At 37.4% G+C, this 12,654-nt stretch overlaps 1 protein-coding gene across 3 annotated transcripts in view; it reads right to left on the bottom strand.

Annotated features, from left to right (window-relative positions):
* Nucleotides 1-12,654, bottom strand: part of col7a1 (collagen, type VII, alpha 1) — a 62,035-nt gene that overhangs the window by 40,839 nt on the left and 8,542 nt on the right. For all 3 annotated transcript variants that reach the window (XM_084426167.1, XM_084426166.1, XM_084426165.1), the window contains exons 3-20: nt 12,215-12,395; nt 11,227-11,383; nt 10,642-10,735; nt 10,298-10,456; nt 9,983-10,140; nt 9,483-9,612; nt 9,271-9,390; nt 6,935-7,090; nt 6,321-6,440; nt 5,954-6,103; nt 5,032-5,148; nt 4,396-4,542; nt 3,791-3,916; nt 3,493-3,639; nt 3,178-3,297; nt 2,812-3,078; nt 2,586-2,729; nt 1,887-2,012 (exon numbers count right to left, since the gene is read on the bottom strand). In XM_084426167.1, coding sequence (XP_084282293.1) covers nt 1,887-2,012; nt 2,586-2,729; nt 2,812-3,078; nt 3,178-3,297; nt 3,493-3,639; nt 3,791-3,916; nt 4,396-4,542; nt 5,032-5,148; nt 5,954-6,103; nt 6,321-6,440; nt 6,935-7,090; nt 9,271-9,390; nt 9,483-9,612; nt 9,983-10,140; nt 10,298-10,456; nt 10,642-10,735; nt 11,227-11,383; nt 12,215-12,395 — 2,619 coding nt within the window. The remainder of the gene's footprint in view (nt 1-1,886; nt 2,013-2,585; nt 2,730-2,811; nt 3,079-3,177; nt 3,298-3,492; nt 3,640-3,790; nt 3,917-4,395; nt 4,543-5,031; nt 5,149-5,953; nt 6,104-6,320; nt 6,441-6,934; nt 7,091-9,270; nt 9,391-9,482; nt 9,613-9,982; nt 10,141-10,297; nt 10,457-10,641; nt 10,736-11,226; nt 11,384-12,214; nt 12,396-12,654) is intronic.

Here is a 12,654-nt window from a genome sequence, read left to right on the forward strand (position 1 = left end):
TATTTTAGCTCTACCCTCTGGACGCACACCTAGAAGGGCTATTATGGGGTCATCTGGGATTTCATAATGGAAGATATCTTTAAGGGCATCAAATATATCTTTCCAGTAATTTCTTAATTTTGGACATGACCACAAAATATGGATGTGATTACCAATTTCTCCAGCACTTGTCTGAGCAGGATGGATTCCATTTTGCAATTATCTGTGAAGTTCAGACCTTGGGAATGTAAATTTATTTATTATTTGTTCAAATGATTTAAGTGTGTCATTATGAAATAATTGGTGCAGAAAATCAAGTCCATATTGTGACCACTTTTTGAAACCCACGTCTGTATGAGACAGTGCAAAGTCATTAAGATAGCCAATGCTTGCTGCAGATGAGATTTTTTTTAGACAAACCAAATGATCTTTGTATAGTTCTCCAAATTGTTTAAGTAACTTTGGTCCATTCACCCATGGAGGCATTTTTTAATAATACACTGGAAAATGGTACTATTTTAAGGGGCATGGAACAGAGGCTCTTTTCAATTTTGATCCACCGGGTTTGTGTGTCTTCTCTCATCCATGAAACCAGCGGCCTCAATTGAGATGCCCAAAAGTAGATGCCGTTTTCCTTGCCAAACAAATGTAAAAATTATTTTATTCAGCAAATCAAAGATAGATTTTGCCACTTAGGTAACATCTGAAACAAATAAGAGTAATCTCGGCAGGACATTCATACGAATAGATTCAACGTGGCCAATTAGAGAGAGAGGGAGAGCTTTCCATCTGCTCTTTAAATCTTCACTAATATTTGTAACCACTTTTTTATAGTTTTTGTTGTATAACTGGTCCAAAGAGGAGGGAATAAAGATGCCCAAGTATTTAAACCCATTCTTGGGCCATTTGAACCTGCTTTAAATTTGGATTTGTTTTGAAATTTGACCATTAACACCTATGGCCTCAGTTTTATCCATATTCACTTTATATCCAGAGTAGTACCCATACTTGAGAATTAGATTTTTTAAATATGGAAAATTGTCTCAGGTTCTGTTAGGAAAAGTAGGATATCATCGGCATATAACGGCAACTTTCCTCTTCTCCAATTACAATTCCCTCAATTGCACTGTCGTCCCGAATGAGTTGAGCAAGGGGTTCGATGCTGATAGCAAACAGCGACAATGGACATCCTTGTCTGCATCCACGTTCTAGAGTAAAGTGTCCAGATCTACAACCATTAACTCTCACTGAGGCGAGTGGATTGATTTAGAGTGTTTGAACCCACTTTATGAAATTGGGGCCAAATTTAAACCATTTAAGAGTTTGGATCAGATACTGCCAAGATACCCGATCAAATGCCTTATGAGCATCAAGTGATAAGAATACTGCCTTTGTACCTGTAGATTTTGTATAGCTCATAATATTTAACGCTCTACGAAGGTTATCTCCATAATATCTCTCCGGATGTATAATTTGACTAATTCATTTATATACCCTTTTTGCAAGAATGGCAGTTAATATACGTAAATCACTATTTAACAATGAAATAGGCCGATATGATTGACATTCAGCAGGATCTTTGCCCTCTTTGTGAATTACAACAATGGTTGCATCCCTCCACGAGGGCGCCACTGTATCAGATTGCAGCGCATAATGACGCGCTCTTAATAAGAGCGGAGAAACTAGTTCTTTAAAGTTTTTATAGAATTAATTTATATATCCGTGGGGTCCTGGGCTTTTATTATTCTTCAACGTAGAGATTGTCTCACTTTCTTTAATAGGTTCATCCAGATCCTTTGCCATTGACTCTTAACTCGTTCAATTTTATATTATTTAGGAACGGTGCCAGAATATTATCATCAGAGCAAGTATCAGAAATTTTGTAGAGTGATTTGTAGAAATCTGACCATCTGTCCTCTTCCAGAGTATTCTGTATGATGTCGCATTTTGAACTCCAACCCAGCTGACTCGAACAACCTCCCCTTGGGCCTCCAGCACCTGTAAATTGGTGACGCGACCCACTACGGCCTGATCTGAAAAATAGAATAGGCACAGTTAAAAATTAGACTGATATTAAACATTTCTTATTGCTGAAAGCTCAGAAATGGTCTTTTCTTCCCTATTGTGACATATGAGTGTAATGGCTTCTCAAACAAAAATAAATGTAGGGCGGGACTTGATTTTGTCCATCGGAAATTGATTAGATTGTAGGGTTGTTGTCATTTGCTGAATTGAGTTGTCATTGAGTGAAAGGATGGTGAAGGAGAGAGATCATTGTCCAGCCCTCATGCCAGCGCACGTTATCAGAGAAGAGATGTCGTTGTGAGGGGAAGGGGAGGTTAATATTTTTGATTAAAGATTACAAGGGCACATGATTTTCTTTAATGATATGCATGGATAAATCATTTATAACACACTCTGCAATACTCCACAAAAAATAAGAATTGCCCATTTTAATTTTATAGTTACTAAAAGCATTTTAAAATTTCACATGTATGGTTAATTGAATATTTCTGAAAACAAAAAGACACGTATGATCATGTGAACATGTCTAGAATGCTTGCTTATGGTTGTGTCTTACTGAATTAACATCTGTGGAGTTTTACCTGTCCTTGCAGTCACAGTGGCAGCAGGCCCTTCCCGTGAGTTAAAAAGGGCTGAGACTAATACTTGGTAGGCTGCAGCTTCCTGGAGTCTATCAATGGCAAAGGAAGCCACATCAGCGCGCACATTCTCAGAGTTTTCCACTCCTACAATATAAAAAGCAAAAGAAAATAATTCCACTTCCATCTTAGCATCAATTTATGGCACTAAATTTAATGTTGTCCGTACCATCACTACGCCGCCAGGTGATTTTATAACCTGTTGCTCTATTCACAGGAGTCCAGGTTATTAGTATCCTTGTGGATGTTGCTTCAACGACTCGTAGCCCTGTGACTATTCCAGTAGAACCACTGGTTCTAGTAGACACAGAGACCACTTCTCCAGTCTGCCCATCAATCACTGGAGCAACACCCATAACAACAGAATCATCTGGCTGCAGCCCGTCTATAGTGTAGGTAGTGATATCGCCACCTAATACACGGAATTCTTCTGCAGCTGTGACAGAGAGAGAGAGCAGCTGACTGATTAAATCCAACATAAATGATATATCAATTAAAAAAGGAAACCTTAGTGTTTGCAAAAAACAGATCCTACTATTGCTTTGTCTCCAGGTAACCCGGTAGCCTGTCGCCCCAGAAACACCAGTCCATGAAATCCTGACTCGTCGACTGTTGCTGCCAACTACCCGCAAGTTGGTCACCCTCGGTGGTGGTTCTTGAAAATATAGTTACCACAGGTTATTTTCAGACCAAATGATTGCACATTAATAATGCATCCACAGTGTCTTCAGTAGTATCTACTGTACATTTTTCATAGCCCAGATTTATGAACCTGATATATGTACACTGACAATTGTCAAACTCTTTTGAGAGTCATCAGAGTAAAAACAACTCTGATGCATGCTCAAACCTGTTTGAATGTACACTGTTGCTGGTTCCCCTTCCTTGGATCCGACTAGTGCCGTCACACTGACAGCGTAGCGTGCACTGTCAATGAGGTCCCGTAGGCCAAAAACGGTCTGATTCCCAGGAACTCTTCTGTTCACCTCTGTATTTGCTGTAAAATATGGGTAAATCGATTGAAACAGGCAGTGTAGTGGCAGATCTAATGAATGGAAACCTCATGAATGATATACTGTATTACAAAGTAACATTTTCATGCTATACCGACATACTGTATTTGTATAAAAATGGAATAATATTCTTACATTCCGTATTCCGTATGTTGATGTTGTACTGCGTTGCCCCAGAGACTCCTGTCCATCCTATTTGTATAATTTTTCCAAGTGAATCCACCACCCTCAGGTTTGTGACACGACCTACTGACTGCTCAACTAAAGACAACCCACGAGTCAACATATTACATGAAAGGCACGGAAGGCACAAACAAAAACAAATTATTTAGTCACATCCTGGAAAAATAAGCACCAGACTGTTTTATAAACTTTTATCAACTTTTTAAACAAAGAACCTTTACAATGTAAAACGAAGAATAAATATTTAACTAGTCTGTACTATTTATAGATCATCTGGTTCATTTTCAAACCATGCTGAGTAACATGATCATCAGGTTGACACAAACTTGTTTCATGCAGCTTGAATGCTACTTTGAGATGATAAAAAAGGTCAATTGTCAATTTTTTTTAAATATTGTGACAATGTTAAATGAAAACTAATGAAAATGAAAAATCTGTAGAAAATTAGAAAAATATTTTTCACTAGTGGTCTCACACTCACCACTGTGTCTATGTTTAACTGCAATATTGAACTTTAAACAATATTATATTGGTTTCCATCAAATAATTTTTCTGACCTGTTGATTTGGTTGAAAAGAATGTAGCTTCCTCTCGCCCATCGTAGAGTGTAAATAGAGTTATGACGTACTCTGTGCTCGGCTGCAGATTTCTGAGCTCATAGTTGGTGGTGCTTTGTGGGAAATCTTGCTTCTGAACTCTGCCTCCTGTGGTCAGCAGGATTACAAAAAGATAAAAAAAGTATTAAAGTTTGTTGCTGTAGTCACTTTTAGTTACTCATTTGTAATGTTCAAATGGTATTTTTCAGTTTATTATTTATGTAAAATTATGTTTTGTATGCAGATTGTTCATATCAGATACAACTGCATTGCAAACAACCCCTTAACTGTTTATAAAATATTTCCCTACAACGCTGCCATATGTAGTATAGATTTCAAGGCGTATCTTTCTATGTAATACAGTTCAATCATTTGTGTTGTGTAACACAATTGCACTGGCTGAGAGAAAATCCATTTAAAGTAAATTACAATAAAATCCCACACCCCACAATGCATATGGCTATTTTTTTTTACAGTAATTTGTTACGACACAAAATTATCTAAATACAGTGTTACATTGAAAAATATACTGTTAAATTTAGTAAAATCCCAGTTTTTTTTTTGTGTGTTTGTGTGTTTTACTAAAGAGTTTCTTACTCTCTCCGGCTTTCCATTCCAGTCGGTAGCCTCTGGCGGCCTGTATGAGGTTCCAGCTTAATCTGACGCTGGTGGGTCCTGTTGTCGTAGCTCTCAGGACCTGTTGCTCAGAGCGCTCTAAAAGCCAAATGCATTAAACATCTTTTAGCTTTATCTCCCCTCCTGACCCATAAAATATTAAACCAATGGCTTTCATCTTTCTGAAGTTTATGTCCTGTTATATTTATAGACAGTTAGTCCCTTCTTTCTCTTTGCCTCTCGCTATAACATGTACAAGCATATACAAACACTGTCACGCGTTCAATTTCTGTAGTCTGTGAGTCATGAAAAAAAAAACAGTTCTTATGTTCTGATCTAGCAGACAGTGAGTCAATAGCAAGATTAAAAGCAACCACCTCACTGTCTGTGTGTGATACCTGTGTGCAAGATGGAAAAAGAGCCACACATCTGGTTTCCTGTTATGCTGCCTTACATTTTCCCTCTGTGCTATTCTTAACTCAAGACCATTTGTACACAATGTCTACGAAGTACACAACTGTACAAATGAATGCTCTACTACCCATTAGCTGGACATCTGAAAGTGAAGAACAATACATGCATTTATTTCATTTAGTTGTTTATTTTAGAATTATTGCCTGAGAAATTACCTTTTGCAGGAATCATTTCCAAACCAGTGCATCCCTTTCAAAAATGTTATCCACCACCCCAATGTACCATTAAATGTTGATGTGTCCGCATGTGTGTTTGTGTACCTATTTTAAAATGTTGATGTGTCCGCATGTGTTTCTGTGTACCTATTTTAAAATGTTGATGTGTCCACATGTGTGTTTCTGTGTACCTATTTTAAAATGTTGATGTGTCCACATGTGTTTTTGTGTACCTATTTTAAAATGTTGATGTGTCCACATGTGTGTTTGTGTACCTATTTTAAAACGTGCAGTGGCTGCAGGTCCTTCAGCTTCTCCGTTGTACAGGGCGATGACTGTAACGATGTACTCTGAGTCTGGTGTCAGATTCCCAAGAGTGTGAGATTCACTATCACCTCTCAGTTCTACAGTCTCCACATCACTTCCTGAAAAAAAAAAACACAGGCAAAAAGACTCTTAGCAGAAAACAGGAATCAGGAATCAGAAAACAGAAAAAAGTAAATGAGCTACTAAGGGATAATGAAATCACATCTACAACACTCATAGACATCCTCACTGGATGATGCATTACTTTATCACATTGCAGAAAACATTTTATTAAAAATAGCCTCTTCAAAAATCAGCTGAGATTTGGGTGTTGACCTGTGAAAGGGCCCCAAACGACTCTATATGCTCTGGCCCCTGTCACGCCTGTCCAGCGGACTCGAACACTGTTACTTGAGATGGTCTCAACGGAGAGCTGCTGCACTCCCTCTAAACGCACTGCAAACACAGGCATATACACAGAAAGAGCTTTATATATTAGCATGTACACTTCAGAGATGCAAGGAGAAGACAACATATTGTGTGGCTGACTCAGACTGTCATGTACCGTACACTTCCATTAAAATGTTTGGAGTCTCTTATGCTTGCCAAGATTACATTTATTTGATCAATAACACAGTAAAAACAGTTAATGCATACAGTATGCTGATTTGGTGCTCCAGAATCCTTTTTTTTTTTTTTTATCACATTGAAAAAGCTTCATATTTTTTATGGAAAACTTTTTTCAGGATTCTTCGAAGAATAGTCAGTTCATAAGAACTGCATTTATTTGAAATAGAAATCTTTTATAACATTATAAATGTCTTTACTGTCACAATACTTTCATTAAATTGATCCATTTAATGTGTCTTTGCTGAAAAAATAATTGATTTCTTTAATAATAATAAAAAAACTGACCCCTAACTTTTGAACAGTAACGTATGAGGACTCACATGTACGGGCAGTGAGGGTAGCTGGTGAGGCACTGTTGCGGGGAATTAGAGGGAACAAGTTGATCACGTATTCTGTGTCTGACTTAAGACCAAGCAAAGTCAGAGAAGTAGACTCCGCTCCAACAGATTGTTCCTTCAGCTGTGCACCACTCTGGCCTGTTAACCAATCAATCAGGACAAACAAATTATGAATTACACCATGCACAAGAAAAATGTATCTCTTTATCTGCATACCGCAAAGTTCTTTGTTCATGGTTATCCTCATTTTTATAGCTTTTCATAAGCCACAAATGCATTTTTCTCATATTTCACTCATTTTGTTGGGTCTCCAGACTGATAATACCTCTTTAGGCAGGACTTAACATGTAAAAGTTTTGAAGTTTGGTACAGTGGTAGCAGCTCATAGCAACCCATACCAGCCGGCCAACCAAACGCAGCATATCTTCAATACATGAGTCAGTTAATGACACAGTATAAGTTTAAATCACAGTTTCAGTCTATTCATTTACAAGCAACATTGGGCTGGCAAGACAGGCAGGTTGAAACATCTTCCTCTAGCTTCAAAAACGAACCTGATTAAACATAGGGCCACACCTAATCTGTCAAGATCTGTTCTCTGCCAGCTCACACCTGGATACCAACCAGGTAAAGCAAACTGGCACTCCTGCAATTGAAAATGCCTTTGGGAAACAAAAACACACTCTTCCACCTCCCCATCTTCTTTTTTATCAAACTGCTAAAATCATTAGCTAGTGGTGCTTGCCACTGAGATAATCACTATTACTATTGCTCACACTTAGAAATAGGGGTTTGTTTAAACTCCTCACCCTAAGTATTACTTTTGGTGTGTAATCTGCACTCTTTGTGCAACAAACAAGAATATCTAATCATCATATACATACATATATCTGCTATTACTTCTATGAACGATCAGATGTATGACTTAGAAACCACATAGCAACACTCAGAAAAACACTGTGGCGACGATTTTTGCACATGCAAGCACCACTTGCATCTTCTTTAGACAACAAGGGCAATAAACTAGCAATAAAACTAGTTTATATTACAGTGCTGCTTGTCCCAGTTATCCTTTTTTCTTACCGCAGTTGAAAAGCAAGAAATTAACGCGGTATTGCGGTAAACCGCTTTAAACCTCAACCAACCTCCCCACCCTCCCCCAGTTTTTTTTTCTTTTTTTTCTGAGACGTCGCGCTGGAACAACAAACACAAAGTGTGGCGATGATAATCTCAGGTAGGCCTACTGTTTATGTGCTTTATTTAATGTTAAAAGAGTGTAATGTGACTTTGAATATCATTTAGTGCTCCAGCTTTGTAGCTGTAAAAGCAACAATGGATAATTCACCTCAGATCTTGAAATTAAACAAATGGAAACAAGAACGTTCAAACTGTGAACAAACAAGTGTATTCTTTGACAAAGATTGTTTTAGTAACTCCGTAGCCTATGTATTTGAATAATGTTTAAATGGTGTAATATTTGTGAATTTGATTATGTAGAGTGCTTATCCATTTTCTTGCGAGTGCCATCAAGATTACTCTCTGGTGCCGTGCACTCGCCGCGACTCCGCGAGGGTTGACAAACGCGGTCTTCACGTGAGAGAATTGGGTTAAATAAGCACGTGCATTTAAAAGCTGAGGTCCTGCTTTTGGGGCTTCAAATTATAGGCTATAAGACATTTGCAATATAATTGGGAGTCTGCACAGGGTGTTTATTTTGAAATTGACTTTTTTTATTTTTTTTATTTACGGTGCGGCTTGGACGCGGCGTCCGTCGAAAATAGACTAGGCGGCGCGGAGAGATGCTTCTGGAACGCGCCGCGTCGTGGCTGGTGTAAACACAAGCATTGACTAATGTTAAGAGTGGGCGCGATCAGCTCCGGTAGCTGCGTCGCAGCCGTAACGCGCCACAGAGTGTAACCCCTTATGGTGAATAGCCTACGAATGGAATGTTATTATGTGTCATGGGACATTGCGCTCCCCATCTTGCGAAAGGTCGGATTTGCTCCATCTTTTTGATAAGTTTTGTTTAGAACACCTTGAATCCATGTAAGACACAATGTTATTAGACACAATCCATGTCATTAGACACAACGTGAACACATGTGAAGGCCAGTGTTTATTTTTATTTTATTTTTTTTGCGGTGATGACGGTGACGAGCTCAGACCCGCGGTAGGCGTCAGTTACCGCGGTATTGCGGTATTGCGGTAATGCGATAACCGTCCCAGCCCTATCCACTGACTCACACTGAGTAAAATAATTATTGAGAAATGTAATAGAATGCAGCATTAGTATGCATGTAGTTGTGTGTCTCTCTCACCTGTAGGTCCATAAGTGATTCTGTAACCCTGTACTTGGTCAGCTGGAGCGTCCCAGCCCAAAGCCAGAGTAAAAAACCCGGCCTGGACCAGTCGCAGTGTAGTCACACCCAGGAGAGGCTCTAGAGGGCAGTTTGGGGTAAGAGAGAATGAGAGCTGTTTTCGGAGTTAAGCTGAATTAAATATTCATATTTCTATTAAGTGCAGTTCTCACTTGTTCGGGCCTTGGCAGACACTGACTCTCCCAAGCTGTTTGGGTACTGAGCAATAACGGTGATCAAGTAGTCTGTGCCTGAACGCAGCTCTCGTGAAATGTAGCTCTGCTGGTTGCTTGGTATTGTTTCCTGCAGGTCAAAAGATAAAGGCTGAAGTTAACTGGAGACCATTATGCTATACTTTGTGTAAACCACCATTGTTAACTAAAACAAAAAATAATATTATTAAAATAATTCATAAAATAAAATATAAATATTAGATGAAAAAAGTAACAAAAAAAATGTTGCATAGGCAACTAAAAGTACTTAAAATTACTAAACCTGAAATAAGAACACATTAAAGCTACATAGAAATATTTAACAAAAAAAACTACTTAAAAAGACAAAAGCACATAACAAAATTATTAAAACTTAAACACTAGAAACATAATAAGCATAAAGTAGTGTCATAGTTTGCACAAAAAAAGCAACAGTCATTTAGGATGAACATTCTTCTCACCTGTCGGAGCTCTGCTGTGATTGGCTGACCCAAGCTAGATAAGGGCCTGTACTGAATCACATAGCCACTAACAGGCCCTCCTGCAGATGTCCATCGAAATCTTAGTGAATTGGTGGTCTCATCTGAAATCTGCAAGTCTGATGGACCTCTGTAGGCCTCTGATGGGGAAACAGTAATATGATTTTCATTTAGTAGGATCAATTAAAGCATTTAACAAGTGTCAATGTTCTAAATGAAAAATGTAACAAAACTACAAAAATAATCATATTCTTGGATTTAATTGCATTGTGTGTCTACTTCACATCAGGCTTTTACCATCACTTAAGTAAGAGCCTCCACTTGTTGTACACACGCGTCGAGACACTAGGGGAAGCAAAGAGCTCAAAGCTTTGAAGTTCCCAATCTGAGAGGTGAAGTCACTTTGAGGGGGAGAGGCAATGAGATTCAGCTCAGCTGGGTCTGCACTCTTTATACCTAAGAAATGCAGACAGAGAGAGAGAGAAACAACCATAATATCAATACAAAACAAATGTATGTTTAATTTACACAAACTGAATCCACAGCCCACAGATGCACTAAAGTTTACAGAAAAAAACATTTCCTTAAAATATACAGTGGTAGCTAAATACTGGATACTATATATTAGCACAGTTACTTACCCACTGCAAATATTTTGACTCCTAGGCTACGTAGTTTTTGTGAAGGTTCCTGCACATTATCCTGAGATTTACCATCAGTAATAAGAATAGTGATCTGAAAAAATGAAAGACAATTTGATGAGTCAATAAAATAAACCTATTATGCATAATTATAAGTTATAAATGTGTGGTCAACCAATATGTTTTTTTCATGATACCATTAGGATACCATAATGGGATTTATTTTACATAGAATCTTAAAAATTAACAATCAAAACTGTTCAAAAGTTTGGGGTCAGTTAGATTTGATTGTTTTTGAAATTAGCCTTTTATGTTCACCAAGGCTGCATTTATTTGATTAAAAATACAGTATAAACAGTAATATTGTGAAATACAGAAATATTTTTAACATTATAAAAAAGTGTATCTTCTTTTTTAAAACAATTTAGTGACCCCAAATTGTGGAATGTGCACAGTGTACAAATGCTGCATAAGATACTGTGTTTCATAATTCAAAGCCAAACAAAGTAATTTACACATTTATGGTCCATGTCAAAATACTACAGATGTGGCAAGTCAAACAATGTATCATAATAGCCAGCTCACCTTGGGTACATCTCTGATAGAGGCAGGGTTAAAGAAGTTGTCTGCGATGTATTTGAGACCAGCCCCAGTGCGCGTATTCCCACCTTTATAGTTAATATTCTCCATGGCAGTGATGAGCTCAGCTCCATTCAGGTATGCTGTAAATGTAAACTCCACCCTGATTGTCATAAAACACACAAGTAGTATAATCAACAAAAGTTCCAACAATCTTACAAACACATACATAAACCTTTAATGTATAACAAATATAAAATGTGCAGCCATCACAACACTGTTTACAACATGCTCTATTAACTCAATTAACTTGGTGCATTTAACTGCTGACTACTGTTTGAATGAAAGAGAAAATCCAGATCCATTGTATCATATTATATTACATGATTTATATCTTTTTTCCTGCAAAGTAGTTGCATCTGCAAAAAAAATGATGAGCAGGTTGCACAAGATTCACCAAAAGAAAATTAAGGAATCATCACAATGATCACGTCAAACAACTATTTACAACACAACAACATCAAGATTCTACATACTACTCTGCTGATTTTTAATACTAACAGTTTTCACATTGCAATATTGAGCAAGATGGTTCAGATTCAATTTAGATTCTGAATTTATTCAACTTGGACAAGTTTGGCAAATTAAATAATATGAACTTACCTTGTTCAGTTTGTTAGACTCATAAAAATGAATCCACTTGTATTGCCATAACACACAGTATGTACTATTTGCATACAATAAGAGGTAAGGATGTAAATATAATGTAAATAGTCCCTTAAAGGCAGTTTAATTGGCAGCCATTACTTGAATGGTGAAAGACCACCTTCTAAACCATTTGTTAAGATTACACTTCAATAACGTATTTCAAATAAATCAATGAAATAAATAAAATGAATAAGTACAAATAAAATACAATAAAAATTTACAAAAACCTTTATAATGTCTGTGGTAAACATGACTTAAGTACACAAGCAAACACAGTTTCACAGACCTGGCAGTATCGCTGTACTGTACGACTCCAAAACGTATGCCATTGGGTCCTACTGCTCTGGCAAAGGGTTGGACAATCCCTGCCATGAAATTCTTGACCAACACAAAATTGGCCCTGCCAATACTGGATGATCCATCCACCAGGAACACAATGTCTGCTGCAACAACATCATTGCACTGGCCTGCCAACAGAGAAAAACAACCACATTAATATACACAACTGTATTTTTCTTTTCACAGTTAAAGAGATAGACAAATATTTATAATAGAAGTCTGGATATGTGGGCTTTTATTAATACAAACACATGTTTTCATCAGTGCAGCCAAAATTAGACTGTTGTGACTAAAAATGCTAAAGCACAGTCACTAACAGAAATAAAAATGCGTTCAGAAGAAAATATACAGTGCTAATATACTGTTCTAAATTTGCTTCTTTGCCTA

The sequence above is a fragment of the Rutilus rutilus genome (assembly GCF_951802725.1).
Source record: "Rutilus rutilus genome assembly, chromosome: 12".
Lineage (NCBI taxonomy): Eukaryota > Metazoa > Chordata > Actinopteri > Cypriniformes > Leuciscidae > Rutilus > Rutilus rutilus.